This window comes from Symphalangus syndactylus, chromosome 5 (assembly GCF_028878055.3).
Source record: "Symphalangus syndactylus isolate Jambi chromosome 5, NHGRI_mSymSyn1-v2.1_pri, whole genome shotgun sequence".
NCBI classification, from domain to species: Eukaryota; Metazoa; Chordata; class Mammalia; order Primates; family Hylobatidae; genus Symphalangus; species Symphalangus syndactylus.
The window spans coordinates 53557836-53576353 of NC_072427.2; the positions used below are offsets into that span (position 1 = coordinate 53557836).

Genomic DNA, 18518 nt, shown 5'->3' on the forward strand with positions numbered 1-18518 from the left:
TTTCTGAGATTTCTGGTGCTCCCATAGCCTGAACAGTGTACACGGTACCCAATGTGCAGTCTTTTATCCCTCGCCCCACTCCCACCATTCCCCTCAAGTCCCCAAAGTCTGTTATATCATTCTTATGCCTTTGTGTCCTCGCAGCTTGGCTCCCACTTATAAGTGAGAACATACAATGTTTGGTTTTCCATTTCTGAGTTACTTCACTGGTCACCAAGTCCATCCAGAATGCTGTGAATGCCATTATTTCATTCCTTTCTATGGATGAGTAGTATTCCATGGCATACACACACACATACCCCTAGGGTCTTTTCTGTAAGAATTCTTAGATGTGATACAGGGAAGTTGCCAAGCCTTACCTCTCCATTTCATCTCACCGTAGTCCTCGTCCAGGTGCACAGAGAGGCACACAGTTCTTCTCCAACTCATGACTACAACACCACAGTCTAGCAAGGCAGGCATAATCTGTATGAACTTGGGGCCTGCAAGAGTATCACAGCTACACCTTTCTTTTCTAACCCTGGCCATCTACATGAGACAGAGTGTGAAGGCACTGAGGCACCTCATCAGATTGCATCCAACATCTTTATGGAAAATAAGCACGATAGATGTGAGGTGTGCTGAAGCCCTGTGAGGAAACACCTGACTCGCATGGAGAGTGTGCCCATCACAGTTAGAGTGGGTATTCAATCTCTCCCTAGAAAATAAACTGCACGGATTTGAAATGTCACTGAGATGCAAATGACTCCTAGCAGATCTTGAGCAGAGCTCTCTCTACTGGGAAGGGGCCCTCTGTGTTCATAAATGGGCTGAGAAAGTCCACCCCCATGGAAGAATGAGCCAAAAAAAAAACAAAAAAAAACAAAACAAGCTCTGCCCCAAGAAGTCAGAGCTGTCGGCAGGACACTCACACATCCTATGTCTGTCCCTAAAGCTGCTCCACTTCACGCAGCATGCCTCACTGGTCTCCCCTCTGCAAAGCGTGAACCTTGGGCCTGCCCTTCAGGGCCAGGAGAGGGCTGGTGGTCAGGGACACCCGCTCAGAGGGCAGGCCCTGCAACATGCAGGGACAGGGAAAGGCTCTATAAATTTTCGCTTTCCACGTCCTCACAGAATCAGCCTGCTGTATCCAGAAATCATTTTTCCCCATCCACTCATACACACAAACCGCAACGTCTTGCGTGTAACCACAGAAATAAAAAGAGAAATGGCGTTCAGTCATGTGAGGGAAGGAAAAGGCATCACTCACTCTCTTCTTGGAGAAGTGAATCAGAAATCCCTGAGAAAAGAAAGCTGGGTACCTTTTTTTGGAGTTCCTGGATATTGGTCTCCCAGTTTTTGTCCTCCTGTGAGATCTGTCTAAAACAGAAAAGAAGAGACTCATTACTTCCCTGGTCACGCTGCGCGGTGAGATCACAGAGCAGCAGCCCCCAGCACTTCGTGCCTGGATGCAGTCTGCGACGTGGAGCCTGGCAGGACTAGTCATGGGGGGCCGGTGGGGCTTCATTTGTTGGCTGGAAAAGGTGCTCACTCTATATTTTCCCAAAAAAAATACACATAATGACCCGAACGATGAAAGAAGTGCGCGTGAGGAGGTACGTGTGACACCTTGCGCGCGGGAAGCTTCATGAAAACCCCACACCAGCGTGTGGACGAGGGCAGCGACCGTCAGCCTCTTTATTTTCCTCTTTATGCACACTTCTACGGTCCTGAATCTCTTTGTTTTCAAAATGAGGGCACTGAACCTGTACAACTATTACAACCAACTAAAGAAAAACATGGTAAAAGAAATGCCACTTGCTTTAATGTTGATTTTTATCAATCGATGATCAATTCCACACCTGAAATCCTAGGACTTCGGGGGGCCACAGGGGAAGGATCACTTGAGGCCAGCGTTTGGGGAAGATCGGCTTTGAAGGCTTTTCTGTCCGTGCTGCTCCTGCCGGGGTGGTCTCCTCCTGCCTGTTTCAGCCCCTTCAGTGGCTCCCACTTGCCTCTCCTTTTTCATGTTTCTGACTCAGCCCACCCCTCCTGGCTGACTTCCTCCCACACCAATTAGGGAAAAGGGGCTGCACAATGAAGAATGCAGTTTTAGTATCAAAGGAGGCTGACCATACAGGCAGTCTGGGTCGTAAGAAATCACAGCAGACAGAGTCAAATGATTCTGAGGACAATTTTTAAAAAGAAAATGTAAAAATAAGACTTGCAGGCTGGGCGTGGTGGCTCACATCTATAATCCCAGTACTTTGGGAGGCCAAGGCAGGCGGATCACCTGAGGTTGGGAGTTCGAAATCAGCCTGACCAACATGGAGAAAGCCCGTCTCTACTAAAAATACAAAATTAGCCAGGCGGGCTGGCACATGCCTGTAATCCCAGCTACTCGGGAGGCTGAGGCAGAAGAATCGCTTGAATCCAGGAGACGGATGTTGCATTGAGCCGAGATCGCGCCACTGCACTCCAGCCTGGGCAACAAGAGCGAAACTCTGTCTCAAAAAAAAATAAAATAAAATAAAACCTGCAGAGCTCGACTTTACCTTAGGACACCCTCATGGTAATCTGCTTCTCAGCAACTGTGTGGCCTTGGGAAGCCACGCCCTCCCCAGGTCTGTTTCCTCCTGTGTGACTAATACCAGAGGAGCTGATGGGAACGTGGTGAGCCTCAGAGCCCACATATTTCCTCACATCTGTAATCTGAGATGCACTGAGTGTGTCTTTAACACCCAACACCAGGACAATTTATTCCATCTTTAGTTTATGAAGCGTCTCCTTTAAGATCTGTGCCTGCTGCTGAAGTTGGTCATTCTTTCCCCAGCCTGCAACTCAGGGCCTCCCTGTGGCCTGAGGACACTGGTCCTGCTGCTCCAGCATTACTGGGCGAGGTGGGTCCTGGGCCGGGGATGAAGCCAATGGCACTGAGCCAGCACTTCATCCCAGGATTATGTGGGACTCTGTGTGACTGCCTGTGAATCCTCCCACTAACAGACCAGACCTTGAGACACCCATGCAGGGTGACCCCTTAGGGCTCAGCGAATGGCAACATGCAAGACCATTCTAGATTTTGTTCATAAGGGTTCACATTTCCCCTTGCCTAGATGGACATCTCCACCCCCTCTCAGCTCAGCTGTGGGGACGCTTCAGCTTCAGCATCCCTTGGGGGGTCACCAGGCTCCTGCTTCTTCTGTCTGAGCTTCCTGAACAAAGACTGCTTGGAACTCAGCACCATGTCACAGCAAGGAGAAAAACCACCAATTCATGGTTACCCTTTAAGTCTCAGCTTCGATTAACAACGAATGCCAGGAAACAAATTGAGTGGGGCTTTCGTATTCTTTCAGGTGCCTGAAAATCAACTGCTGGCAAAATATTTTGTCAGATTAGTCTTTACATTAATGGTTTTTGGTTTTTGTCATGCAACAATTACAATGTGGAGAGATGGGACAGCCCAGTGGTTGAGAATGTGAGCTCCATCCCCAGCGCCACTCCTTCCAAGCTGCACAACCCTGGGCACACTGCTCAAATTCTCCGAACCTCTGGCTTTGTGTTTTTTTTTTTGTCCTTAAACTTGGCTGTGTACCCCCTGCAGAGCTCAGTGAGGGTTAGATAAAATGTACCATAAGAGGCTTAGCACAGTGTGCGTCACCTAAATATCACGCATTAGTATACGGCCAGTGTCGCTATTTTGTAGGGCCATGGAATGTTCTGCTGCACACCAAGCACAGTCTGAGCAGGACCCCACCCGGTACCTGTGGAAGGTGTGCAGCCTCCGGGCGAGCAGGTGCTCCAGTGCCAGCACCTTCCCCAGCAGCAGGCGGCGCACAGCAGTCTCCTCGCGGCTGGCCGGGCTGATGCGCTGAGCAGTCAGGCGCCAGACATGAATCTCATGCTTCAGTTCTACAGAGAAAGGAAGGCAAAGCTTGGGTCTCCCACGACCTCAGACATCAGCAACACCCTCCTCTGCTCCCCACACAGCCGATGCCTGACAGAGCAGACACAGACTCGAGACGTGCAGGTAGCCCAGGGTCACCCAGAGCTTCTCAGCACCCGAGCTATTGCAATGGAGCCCAGATGACAAAGCCGACATTTAAAAATTATCACGAATTGCAAGGACAAAAAACCAAATGCCACATATTCTCACTCACAGGTGGGAATTGAGCAATGAGAACACTTGGACACAGGAAGGAGAACATCACACACCAGGGCCTGTTGTGGGGTGGGGGAGTGGGGAGGGATAGCATTAGGAGATATACCTAATGTAAATGACGAGTTAATCGGTGCAGCACACCAACATGGTACATGTATACATATGTAACAAACCTGCACGTTGTGCACATGGACCCTAGAACTTAAAGTATAATTAAAAAATATATCACAAAAGTGAAGTAATGCAATTTCAACCCTTTCAGTGAAGAATAAATTCGTTTCTTGAACAAACACATTAAAGCTAGCGCCCAACAACCTTTCCCCTTCTTGCAGGAAATATTTCGGATCTGCTTCCAGCCAAAATCTAGACATTGCCCAATCTTTGAAGGTTTTCAGGAGCAGATCTAGTGAAAATTGAAAACACAAGTGTAATTCTCAGGAGAAGGTGCTCAGGGCTCTCCAGCAGGGCATTTGGTAAGCAGCTGAAGACAGGGAGGCACCCTCCAACCAGGCCCCACTGAGCTGTCTCTGACACAGGCAAGAGAGAGAGGTAGACAACCTGATGAAATGCTGAAATCTATAGAATGGGCAGAATTTTCACCCATCACTGAATTCAGACACCTTCTGATAGAGAAGAGTAGAGAGGAAATGATGTGTCAATTCATTGCCTCTTAAGATAGTCAAATATTTCATGAAAACCTACATTTAACCTCTATTTTACTGTTAAAAACATTACATATGTTTCTCAAAATATCCATTAAAAGAATATAAGAAAGCACAATATTTTCATGAACCACCCCTTATGTGCAATGCTCCACACTGCCTATCACAAGAATTAAAGATAGGATGAAAAGACAAAGCCTTTCAAGCAGGCGCTGGGGCACTGGAAGAGCAGCTCAGGGCAGATTCAAAGCATGGCGATCACCCAAAGACCTGGGAAGCAGCATGAACATCGTGGGTTCAGTGGAAAGGGAAAACGCCACCTTTTAAGCCCCTTCTGTTCAGTACGTGAGTGCTCATCACCCACTGCGTCGCAGACCTACTGCAACAACAAAGATGAGTTAGGCAGAGGGAGGCAGTCTGGAAACGAAGCATGTCATGACTCAGAGAGAATGTGCAGAGCCTGGGAGCACCAGAACTATTTCAGTTAGCACATGGCATTTCTAAAGCTTCAGCCTTACCAAGATGAAAACCTTTAGAACTAAGATACATAATATGTTTTCATTCAGTGCGTATGGATGCTTTGTAGCTTACTAAAATAAAAGGAACTTGGGTATAATTCAAAGGCCTCTTCAGAGAAACAGATCCATAATTTCCTCTTGAAAAGTCTCACACTTCGTTAAACCACCTATGAGGCTATGATAACACAAAAAGAAAGGGGAAGAGGAAGTGAAGGAAAAAACTAATGAACTCACTCTCTGAAACACTGAACACAAAAACACCATCTGTGGAAGGTCTCCAATGTAAGTTCAGACAGAGCCAGTATTTCATCCAGTGCTCTAAATCTTGCTAAAAGCCCGTCCATAAAGTACCAGAGACTTTCCAGCCATTCTCTAAAGGCATCACGGTGAAGGGCCACTTTCTGAAGCAGCTGATCAGCTTTAAAGTGCTCACACATCTGCATGGTTCATCTCTGGTGCCAGCCCCTGGGTGCAGGCTGGAAGTCTCTCCATGCCTTTATGTTTGGAGAAGCAAAGCCTGGGAACCAAGGCTATGTTAGTGGAGCTGGCCTTCCAGTCCCTGTGCAACTACTGCAGGTGCTTACTCTCCAGTGGAGCCTCAGCCACCTTCATGCACACCCAGCACCCACCTGCCTTCTAACCCATAAAACCAAAAAGGAAGTGCTGCTCCACTCAGGTCAACCCACGCATTAATACTCAGGTAGTACACTTTTGTATTCCTAGTTGTGAAATGTAATATACAAATTATGAAGGAATTTAGCCGGGAGGGATTTTGCCCAGAAGGGTTCACCCAGAACTCAGTTTACCAAAACCTGTCCATGTATCAGTTCCCAGGCTTCCTCTGCACCTCCTCTGTCATTTCCCCACCCTGTCTACTCTGCTGAGGTCCAAGACCATAGACCCAGCTGGCTACCCAATATTTCCCTCTGAACCCTGTGCTGCAAACTCATAGCTAAACACTTTATCTTCCTCCCATGAAGTTTCTCTCCTACCCTTACCTTCTTAGTTTTTATATAATGCAATTGCTCCTCCAGGTACACAAGACTGAAATTTCATCCTGGTCTTGTCAATGTCACTCTCTTTTATATTTCCACATTAACATTATTGTGTCACAGATCTGTGTTTGATACTAAAGGATAAAATTTAATTGGTAAGTTACAAGATGGTCTTCCAAAACTGGAAAGAGATATAAGATACATCAAAATAAACATATGCTAGGGCAGTGTGAGCCTCAAGAGCCGCCCAGGATATGCTGGCACAGCTCTTGCCTTGTCTGCTTCTTCCTGTCCTAGGTTACCTGTTTGTGCAGGCCTCACCCTCTCACATTTCTTAATTCTTATTATTCCTTAGTAACCTTTAACTACAGTCACTTCCTATAAACCTGCCACTGCTTAATCATAAAACACCGTTTGTTCTATCTATTTATCTATCTATCTATCTATCTATCTATCTATCTATCTATCTCATGCCTGTAATCCTAGCACTTTGGGAGGCCAAAGCGAGCAGATCACCTGAGGTCGGGAGTTCGAGGCCAGCCTGGCCAATATGGTGAAACCCCGACTCTACTAAAAACACAAAAAAATTAACTGGGCATGGTGGCAGGCGCAAGTAATCTGAGCTACTTGGGAGACTAAGGTAGGAGAATCGCTTGAACCCAGGAGGTGGAGGTTGCAGTGAGCCAAGATTGCTTCACTCCACTCCAGCCTGGGCATGACAGAGCAAGGCTCCATCTCAAAAAAAAAAAAAAAGGTAACAAAAGCCAAAATTGACAAATGGGATCTAATTAAACTAAAGAGCTTCTGCACAGCAAAAGAAACTATCATCAGAGTGAACAGGCAACCTACAGAATGGGAGAAAATTTTTGTAATCTATCCATCTGACAAAGGGCTAATATGCAGAATCTACAAAGAACTTAAACAAATTTACAAGAAAAAAACAAACAACCCCATTAAAAAGTGGGCAAAGGATACGAACAGACACTTCTCAAAAGAAGACATTTATGCGACCAACAAACATACGAAAAAAAGCTCGTTGTCACTGGTCATTAGAGAAATGCAAATCAAAACCACAATGAGATACCATCTCACTCCAGTTAGAATGACAATCATTAAAAAGTCAGAAAACAACAGATGCTGGAGAGGATGTGGAGAAATAAGAACGCTTTTACACTGTTGGTGGGAGTGTAAATTAGTTCAGCCATTGTGGAAGACAGTGTGGCAATTCCTCAAGCATCTAGAACCAGAAATAACATTTGACCCAGCAATCCCATTACTGGGTATATACCCAAAGGATTATAAATCATTCTACTATAAAGACATATGCACACGTATGCTTATTGCAGCACTGTTCACAATAGCAAAGACTTGGAACCAACCCAAATGCCCATCAATGACAGACTGGATAAAGACAATGTGGCACATATACACCATGGAATATTATGCAGCCATAAGAAAGGATGAGTTCATGTCCTTTGCAGGGACATGGATTAAGCTGGAAACCATCATTCTCAGCAAACTAACACAGGAACATAAAACCAAACACTGAAGTTCTCACTCATAAGTGGGAGTTGAACAATGAGAACACATGGACACAGGGAGGGGAACATCACACACCGGGGGCTGTCGGAGGGTTGGGGGCTAGGGGAGGGATAGCGTTAGGAGAAATACCTAGTGTAGATGACAGGTTGATGGGTGCAGCAAACTACCATGGCATGTGTATACCTATGTAACAAACCTGCACATTCTGCACATACATCCCAGAACTTAAAGTGTAATTAAGAAATAAAATAAAATAAATAAAAATAAAAATAATTAAAAATTTTTTAATTTATTAATTAAAATAATAAAACAAATCTATTTCCCAGATGATAGGAAGATGACTGATATTTATCTAGCTATCATCTTCCTAGATCATTTCCTAGATTAGATGATAGATTATAGATAGATAAATAGAAGATAGATAGATAAATTCCTTCTTTCAAATATCCAGTAGCTCCCCGTGGCCTGTAGAATAAAGCTAAAGATGTCAAAGATCTTCAGAGAAGAGTCAAAACCCCAAATGCCCAGCACCATTGTGAGCTCTGATTCTGCCATATAAGTTTCAACTCTTTGTCTTTGCCACTCTAGCCTCTTACTAGGAGACATCATCAGATATCCCATCTCTTACCTCTCTATCAGCCTCTATCTTTCTGAGCTTCTCAACCAACTTCTGATGGTATTACTTAGACTGGCCACTTACATGTTTCAAACAGGCAAAGAAAGTGCCATGTGGGATGTGCTCTCACACGGGAGGTGATGGCTTCCAGAGAAGCCTAGAGTAGTGAGCTCAGAGCTAGGAATCTCAGGAGAAGCAGCCTAGGCCAGAAAGAGAGAAATGGAACTATACTAGTGTTAAGTTCTTCTACTGTATGTTAGGTAGTATAATATCACTCAAAGTTAGTGGTATAATAGTCACTAAAATCACAAAACAGAATTAAAGCCCAAAAAAGTAACAACCAACAGAGGAGAAAGTTTAGAATATATTTAAATACTCAATTAATTCAAAAGAAGGCATAAATGAAGAAAAGGGTAATAATGAAGCACAAATATAAAACAATAATATGATGTTACACTTAAATTCAATCACATCACTAAGCACATTAAATATAAATAGTCTAAGAGAGACTATCAGAGTAGATAAAAAAGCAGGATGCAAATATATGCTGCTTACAAGAACTGTACTTTAAAGATATAAATAAGTTAAAAGTAAAAAGATGGAAAATGACATACCACACTAACACTAGTCAAGAGAAAAATGAAATTGTTATATTAACAACAAAGTATATTTCAGAGCAAAGAATATTAACATGGATTGCAAAGATTGTTTTTATAATAATAAAGGTGTTAATTCATCAAGATGAAAGAACAATCCGAAATATTTATGTGCCCTAATAGTAACTTTTAAAATGCATAAAGCAAAATAATAGAATTACAAACAGAAATAAACAAATCTATAATCACCCTTAGACACGTCTGTATCCATCTCTCAATAATTAATAAAACAAGTAGACAGAAAATCAGCAAGAATATAGAATAGTTGAATAACATTATCAGCCAATCTGACCTAAGCTACATAATTGACATCACTGAACATCCCTCCTAACAAGATCAGAATACATTTTCATTTCTAGTGCACACAGAATGTTTACAAAGGTAGACCACATTCTATAGCCATACAAGCCTCAATAAATGTTAAACGATTCAAGATTTATGAAATATATTCTCTTACTACAGTGGAACTAAATTAGGTAACTGCAAAAACTTTCCCAAATACTTGGAAGGTAAATAAACCATCTAAATTATCCAAGGACCAAAGAAGAAATAAAAAGAAGCATTATAAGATAATTTGAACTGAATGAAAATGAAATAAAATATTTAATAAATTAGTGAGAGGCCACTAAAGTAATACTTAGAAGGAAATTTAGAGCACCAAAGGCCTATATTAGAAAATAAGATGCACATAAAATCAATAACCTCAGCCTCCACTTTAAGAAACCAGTGAAAAAAATAAGTAAGTCCAAAAGTATGCAGAAAAAAAATAATAAAGAGCACAACAGACATTATTAAAAGAGAAAAAAATTGTAGAGAAAAATCTATATAATCAAAAGCTGGTTCTTTGAGATCAATAAAATTGATAAACCAACCAAAGAGAGAGAGAAGACACAAACTATCAAACTATCAACATCAAGAATGAGAGATATGACATTATCAAAAATTTGATAGCCCTTAAAAGGATAATGAAAGAATATTATGAAAAATGTTATAACAATACATTCAACAACTTAGATTAAATGGACAAATTCCTTGAAAGACACCAACTACCAGTCAACACTCAAGGAGAAACAGATAACTTGAATAGCCATTCCTGTATGTATATTAAGGGATTTGAATTTGTAGTTAAAAACCTTTCCACAAAAACATCCAGGCCTATAAATGTCCAAATAAACATTTAAGAAAAAAGTAATAGCAATTCTACAGAAATTCTTCCAAAAAATTGAAGATGAGGAAATATTTCCGTACTCCTCCTATGAGGACAACAAAAAAAGACATTACAAGAAAGGAAACTACAAACAAGATCCCTAATGTACACAAATACAAAATGCCAAACAGAGTATCAGCAAGAAGCAGCAAGAGTTGAACATCTGGTGATCAGAGGGATAGGCTCTGGTGATTATTGTTCTTTTCACCATGTAAGTCATGCTCTCTCCCATTCTGAGCACCTGGCAGGCTGGCCTGTCCTGGTCCCTTGTGACTGGGTGGGGCCTGCCTGTGTCACTCGATGGCAGAGTGGGCCCATGCTATTCTCTCTGCCTTCAAGGCCAGCCGCTCAGGACTCTAAGAACAGATGATGATCAGAGCCCCTGCCAGTCCACTGGGGAGGGTGAGGGGGGTACAAAGCCAACACGAGGAAGAAAACACAGTTCTGGAAGTCACTGAGATTTCAGGGTTACTTTTTCACTGCAACATAACCAAGCCTGTTCTGACAATGCTCTGTATACCACCACAGGCCTGCTAAACTCAGATCTCTTGAGTGGGGCTTGGGAATCTGCACTTTTACCAACCACTCCAAATTTGGAGCCTTCTAGGCCCCACAGTGGCACAGAGCAATCACCCCACCCTGCACTGCTGGTCTTAGCCCTGCCATAGGGTTCCTGCATCACCAGGTGTGTCCACTTCCAACCATCCCTCCCCACTTCCCTCAAAGCTTTTCTCTGTTCCTTAGTCAGGAATGGTGAGGAATTGATTACAGAGATTATTTTCTATGTATCTAAATCTGTGTATCCCAAATTCATCTCAAGATTAGACTCTTCAGGACAGCTTACCAACAACACAGAATTCCTGGGGATGACGCTGGAAATCTGCCTATACAACAATTGTCCCAGGTCACTGTGATCACCAGGGAGGTTGGGAGAGGCTGGCATAGTTGGGCAGGATGACAGCTGAGCTCTCCACTAAGGCACAGCTGTGCACACACAAGCTCCAAGAGACAGGCCAATTATCCACCACGGTCACAGTCTCCATCACTCTCCCTTGGTTCTAACATTTTCATCAGAAAATGAAACCTATATATTAATTTATCTTACTTTGCATATATTAGTTGATTATAAAACATTCTGAACACCTCTAACTAGTTGTTATGGGTTGAACTAGGTCCCAGCCCCCAGGTAAGATGACTAGATATTCCCAAGAACAAACTTGTTTTGACAGATGAATCCTGAGGAGGAATGCAAAACAATGTTTTCTTAATAAGATTTTTTAAATACTCAAATTCTGAATAACATGAAAGTCACACAGATCTGTCTTGGACAGTCAGCATCAGAGGAACTGGAGTATGGCAGGACCATGTCCTGGCTTCCAGCCGTCCATGTGGAAATGGAATCTGGGTATCTTATCCAGAACAAAGACAAAGTGAGATCCTGTAAAACACAGGCCAGCGAAATCACAAAGGCTGAGACAGATCAACATAAAATCCGTGAGCTCTACAAATTCCCGCAGAAGAAGAGCGCCTTCATCTGCTGAGCTCTGGTCGCCTGATGCCCCTGTTACCCAGGCAACCTGCACAGCATCCACATTCTAGACCTCGTCAAGGAAAGGCTGCCTGTTTCCCAAATAATCTATTGTTCCTAATATATTCTAGTCAGTAACGATCTCAGCAAAACATCTACTAAAGTGTTTTAGTGATGAAAATGCAAAATGATAAGATGGCCCTAAGCCCTCATCCTGCTGGCTGGTGCTCAGCATCTGCTGCTTGTTTGTTTGTTTGTTTTTGAGACGGAGTTTCACTCTGTCGCCCAGGCTGGAGTGCAGTGCCACGATCTTGGCTCACTGCAACCTCCACCTCCTGGGTTCAAGCAATTCTCCTGCCTCAGCCTCCTGAGTAGCTGGGATTACAGGCCTGTGACACCATGCCCGCCTAATTTCTGTATTTTTAGTAGAGACGGGGTTTCACCATGTTGGCCAGGCCGGAGTCAAACTCCTGACCTGATTCAGGTGATCCGCCCACCTTGGCCTCCCAAAGTGCTGGGATTACAGGCATGAGCCACCGCGCCCGGCCTAGCATGTGCTCTTGATTGACAGGGCCCATCACCTCCTGTGCTGGGTTATGTTGCTGTATTTGCAGTCATATTTAAGACTCAAGCTATGATACACTATTACAGCACTACAGTCTATATATTAGTGTATTTGTACCATACACATGTGGCTTTAGGGGGTTATGACATGTGAGTTGTACATGCCGGCCATTACTTCCCACATTTTACCACAGTACACTTCACAGGAAACTAAAGAGGCACAGCTCATGATAGCAGCCCTGAAAACACAGTGTATACTAGAAGGCGGACGTGGAGAGTCACTGGTATTGAGCATCCAGCAACCCATCAACAGATACTTCCTGATTAGAAGTTCTCCTGGTAAACAACAATATTATGGTCATGAAATCTGAGCCTACATGAGGATGCACTTGTACTCACCAACAATCTCACTGGGTTCCTTGTTATAAAGCTTTCTGTTCCAGTAAAGGAGTCTGAGGAGCGGAAAGCAGACCAGGAGAACAAGGCAAATCCCAATGAACATGTGTGCAGTGAATCCGGCAAAGTCCAGGCCCTGGAAATAAACAAGGGGAAATGAAATGGCAGGCCGGGCGTGGTGGCTCATGCCTGTAATCCCAGCACTTTCCGAGGCAGGTGGATCACGAGGTCCGGAGATCGAGACCATCCTGGCTAACACAGTGAAAACCTGTCTCTACTAAAAAATACAAAAAATTAACTGGGCGTGGTGGTGGGTGCCTGTAGTCCCAGCTACTCAGGAGGCTGAGGCAGGAGAATGGCGTGAACCCGAGAGGCAGAGCTTGCAGTGAGCCGAGATCACGCCACTGCACTCCAGCCTGGGCGACAGAGCGAGACTCCGTCTCAAAACAAACAAACAAAAAGAAATGGCAGACAGGCCTTTCCTCCGCACAGGCAGCAGCTCCCCGAGTCCGGGTCCAGGGAGGGCCAGAGCCCAGGAGGGAAGGGGCTCACCAGGAGTTCCAGGACCTTAGGCAGAGGTCCTGGAGCCCAACACAAAACCCATGAAAGACCACGGATTCCTCACCATGATTTTGAAAATTTTTAACGTTTGTTTCTTTCATGTCGAAAACCAAAAACCAATTCTTACACAAATGACAAGCCATCATAGGAAGAAACAAAAACAGGCTACCACATCTAACTAAACCTTGGCTTGATCCGTCTTCACCACTAGATTGATGCCTTCCCCAAGATAGGGTGAAAAAAGACTGAATGGGACAAAACATTAAACTATATGATAATATTTGCCCATTTAAAGGTAAGTTGAATTTTTAAACACTTCATTTAAGTCCCTGCCATCGGTCTGAAAGTGTCCTCATGGCTGGAGAGCACAGCCCTTTGCAGGGCACTCGGGGCCCATCAGGGCTGGGATCGCTTAGAGCATAGGGACCAGCCACAGGGACCCAGGCAGGTACATCTTCCTGGCACGCTTCCTTTGCCTGCCTAGGGCTCTGCGAATGGTCGGCCACTGAGGGTATCTTTAGAGCTGAGCAAATCCCCACTAGGTTGATTTGTCCTGGAATAAGTCAGCAGCGTCATTGGTTGGTTCTGTTCTTTCACACACAAACGTCCTGGAATAAGTCAGCAGCGTCATTGGTTGGTTCTGTTCTTTCACACACAAACGTCCTGGAATAAGTCAGCAGCGTCATTGGTTGGTTCTGTTCTTTCACATACAAACGTCCTGGAATAAATCAGCAGCGTCATTGGTTGGTTCTGTTCTTTCACACACAAACGTCCTGGAATAAGTCAGCAGCGTCATTCGTTGGTTCTGTTCTTTCACAGACCATGTGCTTTTATACCTTCAGCACATCTGTGCAGGCACCTCCTGAGCCCCCAGCAGGACAGATGAAGCTCCTATCCCCATGAAGCTGGCCATCTGGCAAGAACTCAAGGTCTTTTCTGTAGTGTCCATGGATCACAGGTGCCACAGCGGGGGTCAGAGGCACAGTGACAATGCACGACCATGGGGAGTGACAGAGGGCAGGGAGGGAGGGACCACGGGCAGTCCAGCTCTGCCTTGGGAACCCTGGGAACCTCTCACATAGGTAGGGGGTGGCAACTCACACAGAACGTTAGTGAGGATCCCACGATGGGAGTTTGGAAAATCACCTTCCAAAGATCGGGGTTTGAGTGATTTAAACTATATTAATTGTTCCTTATTAAAATTTATGTATTTTGCCTCTCACTTTTAGAAAATATGTGACATCACTTTCAACATTATTAAAGATACAACACAACTAGAGGCCATTATCAATGAAGTTGTGTCAAAGTTTAGAGCTTGCCAATATACAATAATCTGAAATGCTTAATCCCTTACAGTTACCGGTACATCCAAAGGTTGTCCTTGAAAACAGCATTACAAATGACAGATGGAGCTGTATAAGCTAATTCCTGGACAGATGGCAGGGAAACCACACAGAGGCGGGACTCGTGGAATGCTTTGGGTGATCATATAGAAGAATTCACCACCTTCCCGATAGTTCTTCAATGGGGGTATTACATTGAATTTTGTGTTTATCTCCATAATTCATACCCCAGATATCTGAAAAAGGTCCATGATACTTTTAAGGGCTTATGAAACTGTTTTAAATTCTTCTAAACTCAGAAGCAAAAAAAAAAAAAAAAAAAAAAAAAATGAACTGGTGGGTCAGAGAAAATGATTTAAACTATAGTACTAACATATTTATACACTAGCTGGGTCATGAAATGCAATTGTTAATATTTTTTAGAGAAAATGTCCCAAGAAGACAGAAGTACCTATATCCTGAGTAATTCTTGGTCCCTTTAGAACATAATAACTATAAAGTTTTGCCCCATTTGAAATGTTGGGGCAATTGGAGAAAAAAGTGATGAGTAGATAAAAGAAAAAAAAAAGTAAAGAGGTCCTGGGTGTGCATCCACAGCAAAATGACACAGCACTAAGTGAAGCATTTGGTTGCTAGTAGACTTTTGATGGGTGGATTCATCAAAAGAGCAATGATAAGGGAAAAATCCAAACTGATAATTTTAGGAAACAGGCAGATGCAGTGTGCAGTGGGATGCAGATGTTTGCACTAAGCTTATTAGGTGCAGGTATCTGGGCCACCCTGCTGCTTTTACGTGCCTCTGTAATTTCCTAGACTCTCCTCTGTGTTCCCGTAACAAAACTACCCACCAGCACACTCATATCAATTCAGCGCCTAAATGCGCTCTTTCTGCTTCAAGGTGCCACTTCTGCTTTGTATTGTTTTGTTATGGGCTCCACTCAGTCATTTTCTTCTTAATTTTCCCCACTGTCCTCATTTGATGGATTAAATGGCCAAATATTAGGCACGTAAACCAAACAAAAGAGGAACCCCAAATCAGATTAGAACATTCCCAGATTCATAATCTACATACATTTAAGGGGACATGCCTGAGGCACTTCTGGCCCACCAATATCATTTTCTAAAAATGACGCTTCAGACTAGCTCTGTGACAAGTCAAAATGGTCCATTAGGTTGTAAGGGAGGGGCTGAAGCCAAAATGATTTCTTGAATTCTTCCATGTGAAAAATTAAAAAAAAAAAACTTCTTATGAAGTGTTTAGCTGAATCTATTGAATATTTTAGTAAAATATGCATGGTGTAATTTGAAAATATAATCCTGTCTAGACGCCCAGTAAGGAGAGGACCCAGCACTGCAAGAATGCGTGTGGGCCGGACGGGGGTGTGGGTCTCGATGCTTGTGAGGAATCCATCAAGCATAGGTGCAGGGGTCCTGGCACACATGGGTCTAAAGGTAGAGCCTCTGGCAGAGACACAGATCCCAGCATGCTGAAAATAGAACAAGCCACAGAGGGAATGAGCTCTGCTAGCCAGTGCTGATCTGAGAGGAAAAAAAGGTCAAAATGGAAGACCCCTGAGCCCACAAATATTGAAGAGGTGTGTGGAAACCAACAAACCAAAAAGAAAATCTGCAAAGGAAATTCAGAGGGGGCCAGAGAGGCAGAGCAGGGCCCACAAGAGAGAGACACTGTCTAAATTATCACCCAATGGAGTGGGGGAAAACAGTAGTGGAGGAGAAGCCAAAGAACTTCACAGCACATGCAGCATGGCAGGAACGCATGAAAAACACCCCAGCAAGCACGGCATGGTGGGAAAACGTGAAAAATGCGCCAGCACGCAAGGCATGGTGGGAAAACCTAACTATAATGTCCCCGCACGCACAGTATGGCAGGAAAGCCTGAAAAACGCCCCAACATGCCCGGCATGGTGAGAACGCGGAAAAAACGTCCCAGCATGCAAGGCATCATGGGAAAACATGAAGAACGCGCCAGCATGCAGGGCATGGTGGGAAAATGGGAAGAATGTCCTAGCAAGTCCAGCGCACGGTATAGTGGGAAAAGTATAAAAAGCATCCAAGTACACAACCTGGGACATGAAGGGAAACCTGTCTTCCTAGGAAGATGCCATTCAGAAACATAGGGGCACGCTTACCTCAAGAGACTTCAGGTATTATTTTAAAGATATTTGAATAGTTTTGTTCACCACGGTGAGTCTCTGTAGAACAGGCATAAAGGAGCAAATGTAACCAGCAAAGAAAAACTTTATCCTGTCAGCTTGTTAGGAGCTGAAGGTGCAGTGGGTTGGTGCACATGGATGCTACAGCCAGGCCGACTCATGCTTACCCAAGGGAGGCTTGTGGCTGGGGAATAAGTGTTGTCCATGTGGTGGATCCTGGAGGTCCTCCCTACCTATCTGTCCAGTGCTGGAAATTCCACCGACAGAGTTATCCCAAGAAACCTGGGAGACCTAAGCCTGGTGCAGCATTGGTAGGTGGCAACAACTTTCCTCACAACTTCCTGTCATTTCTGCCTAATGCTCAGAAAATGTGGACGAGTTTTCAGATGTGACTTCTTTACTGTTCCAAACTCTAGTACTGATTTGTTTATTATTCCTCTGAACTACGTTAAGTATTCATTTTCTTTGTGAATTTTTTTTTCATTAGCTTTAGGTGTACAAGTGGTTCTCGGTTACATGGATAAATTATATACTGGTGAAGTCTGGGATTTTAGTGCAACCGTCACCAGAGTAGTGGACATTGTACATAATATGTAGTTTTTCATCCGTCAACCCCTCCTGACCTCCCCTCTTCCTAATCTCCAATGTTCTCATTACCAGTGTATGCCTTTGCATACTCACAACTTAGCTCCTACTTATAAGTGAGAACATGTGGTATTTGCTTTTCCATTTCTGAGTTACTTCACTTAGAATAATGGCCTCCAGTTCCATCCAAGTTGCTGCAAAAGACATTATTTCATTCTTTTTTATGGCTGAGTAGTATTCTATGGTGTGTGTGGATGTATATACACGCATATCTCTCTCTCAAATTTTCTTTATCCATTTATCTGTTGATGGGCATTTAGGTTGAGTCCATATCTCTGCAGTTGTGCATTGTGCTGTGATAAACATAAGTGTGCCAGTGTCTTTTTGATATAATGACTTCTTTTCCTTTGGGTAGATACCCAGTGACTGGATTGCTGGATTGAATGGTAGATATACTTTTAGTTCATTGAGAAATCTCCACAGTATTTTCCATAGGGGTTGTATTAATTTACATTCAAACCAGCAATGTATAAGCGTTCCCTTTTTACCACATCTGTGCCAACATCTATTGTTTTTTGACTTTTTAATAATGGCCATAATGGCCATTCTGGCTGTAGTAAGGTGATATCTCATTTTTTTAATTTGTATTTCCCTGATGATTAGTGATGCTCAGCATTTTTTCATATGTTTCTTGGCCAGTTGCATATCTTCTTTTGAAAAATGTCTACTCATGTCATTTGCCTACTTTTTATTGGGATTATTTGGTTTTTTTCTTGCTAATTTGTTTGAGTTTCTTGTAGATTCTGGATATTAGTCCTTTGTCAGATTCATAGTTTGCAAATATTTTCTCCCATTCTGTAGATTCTCTGTTTCTAATGGTTATTTCCTTTTTTTTTTTTTTTGAGACAGAGTCTCTCTTTGTCACCCAAGCTGGAGTGCAGTGGTGCGATCTCGGCTCACTGCAACCTCTGCCTCCATGGTTCAAGTGATTGTCCTGCCTCAGCCTCCCGAGTAGCTGGGATTACAGGCATGC

The 18518-nt window shown here is 43.6% G+C and overlaps 1 protein-coding gene across 5 annotated transcripts in view; it reads right to left on the reverse strand.

The window, feature by feature from the left end:
- The window catches only part of OCA2 (OCA2 melanosomal transmembrane protein), a 335403-nt gene that overhangs the window by 192714 nt on the left and 124171 nt on the right, over positions 1 to 18518 (reverse strand). For all 5 annotated transcript variants that reach the window (XR_010121073.1, XM_055278476.2, XM_055278475.2 and 2 more), the window contains 3 exons: positions 12826 to 12958; positions 3741 to 3888; positions 1302 to 1359 (listed from right to left, as the gene is read on the reverse strand). Coding sequence is in view for 4 of the 5 variants with exons in the window: in XM_055278476.2 (XP_055134451.1) it covers positions 1302 to 1359; positions 3741 to 3888; positions 12826 to 12958 (339 nt within the window). In the remaining variant the exon portion in view is untranslated. The remainder of the gene's footprint in view (positions 1 to 1301; positions 1360 to 3740; positions 3889 to 12825; positions 12959 to 18518) is intronic.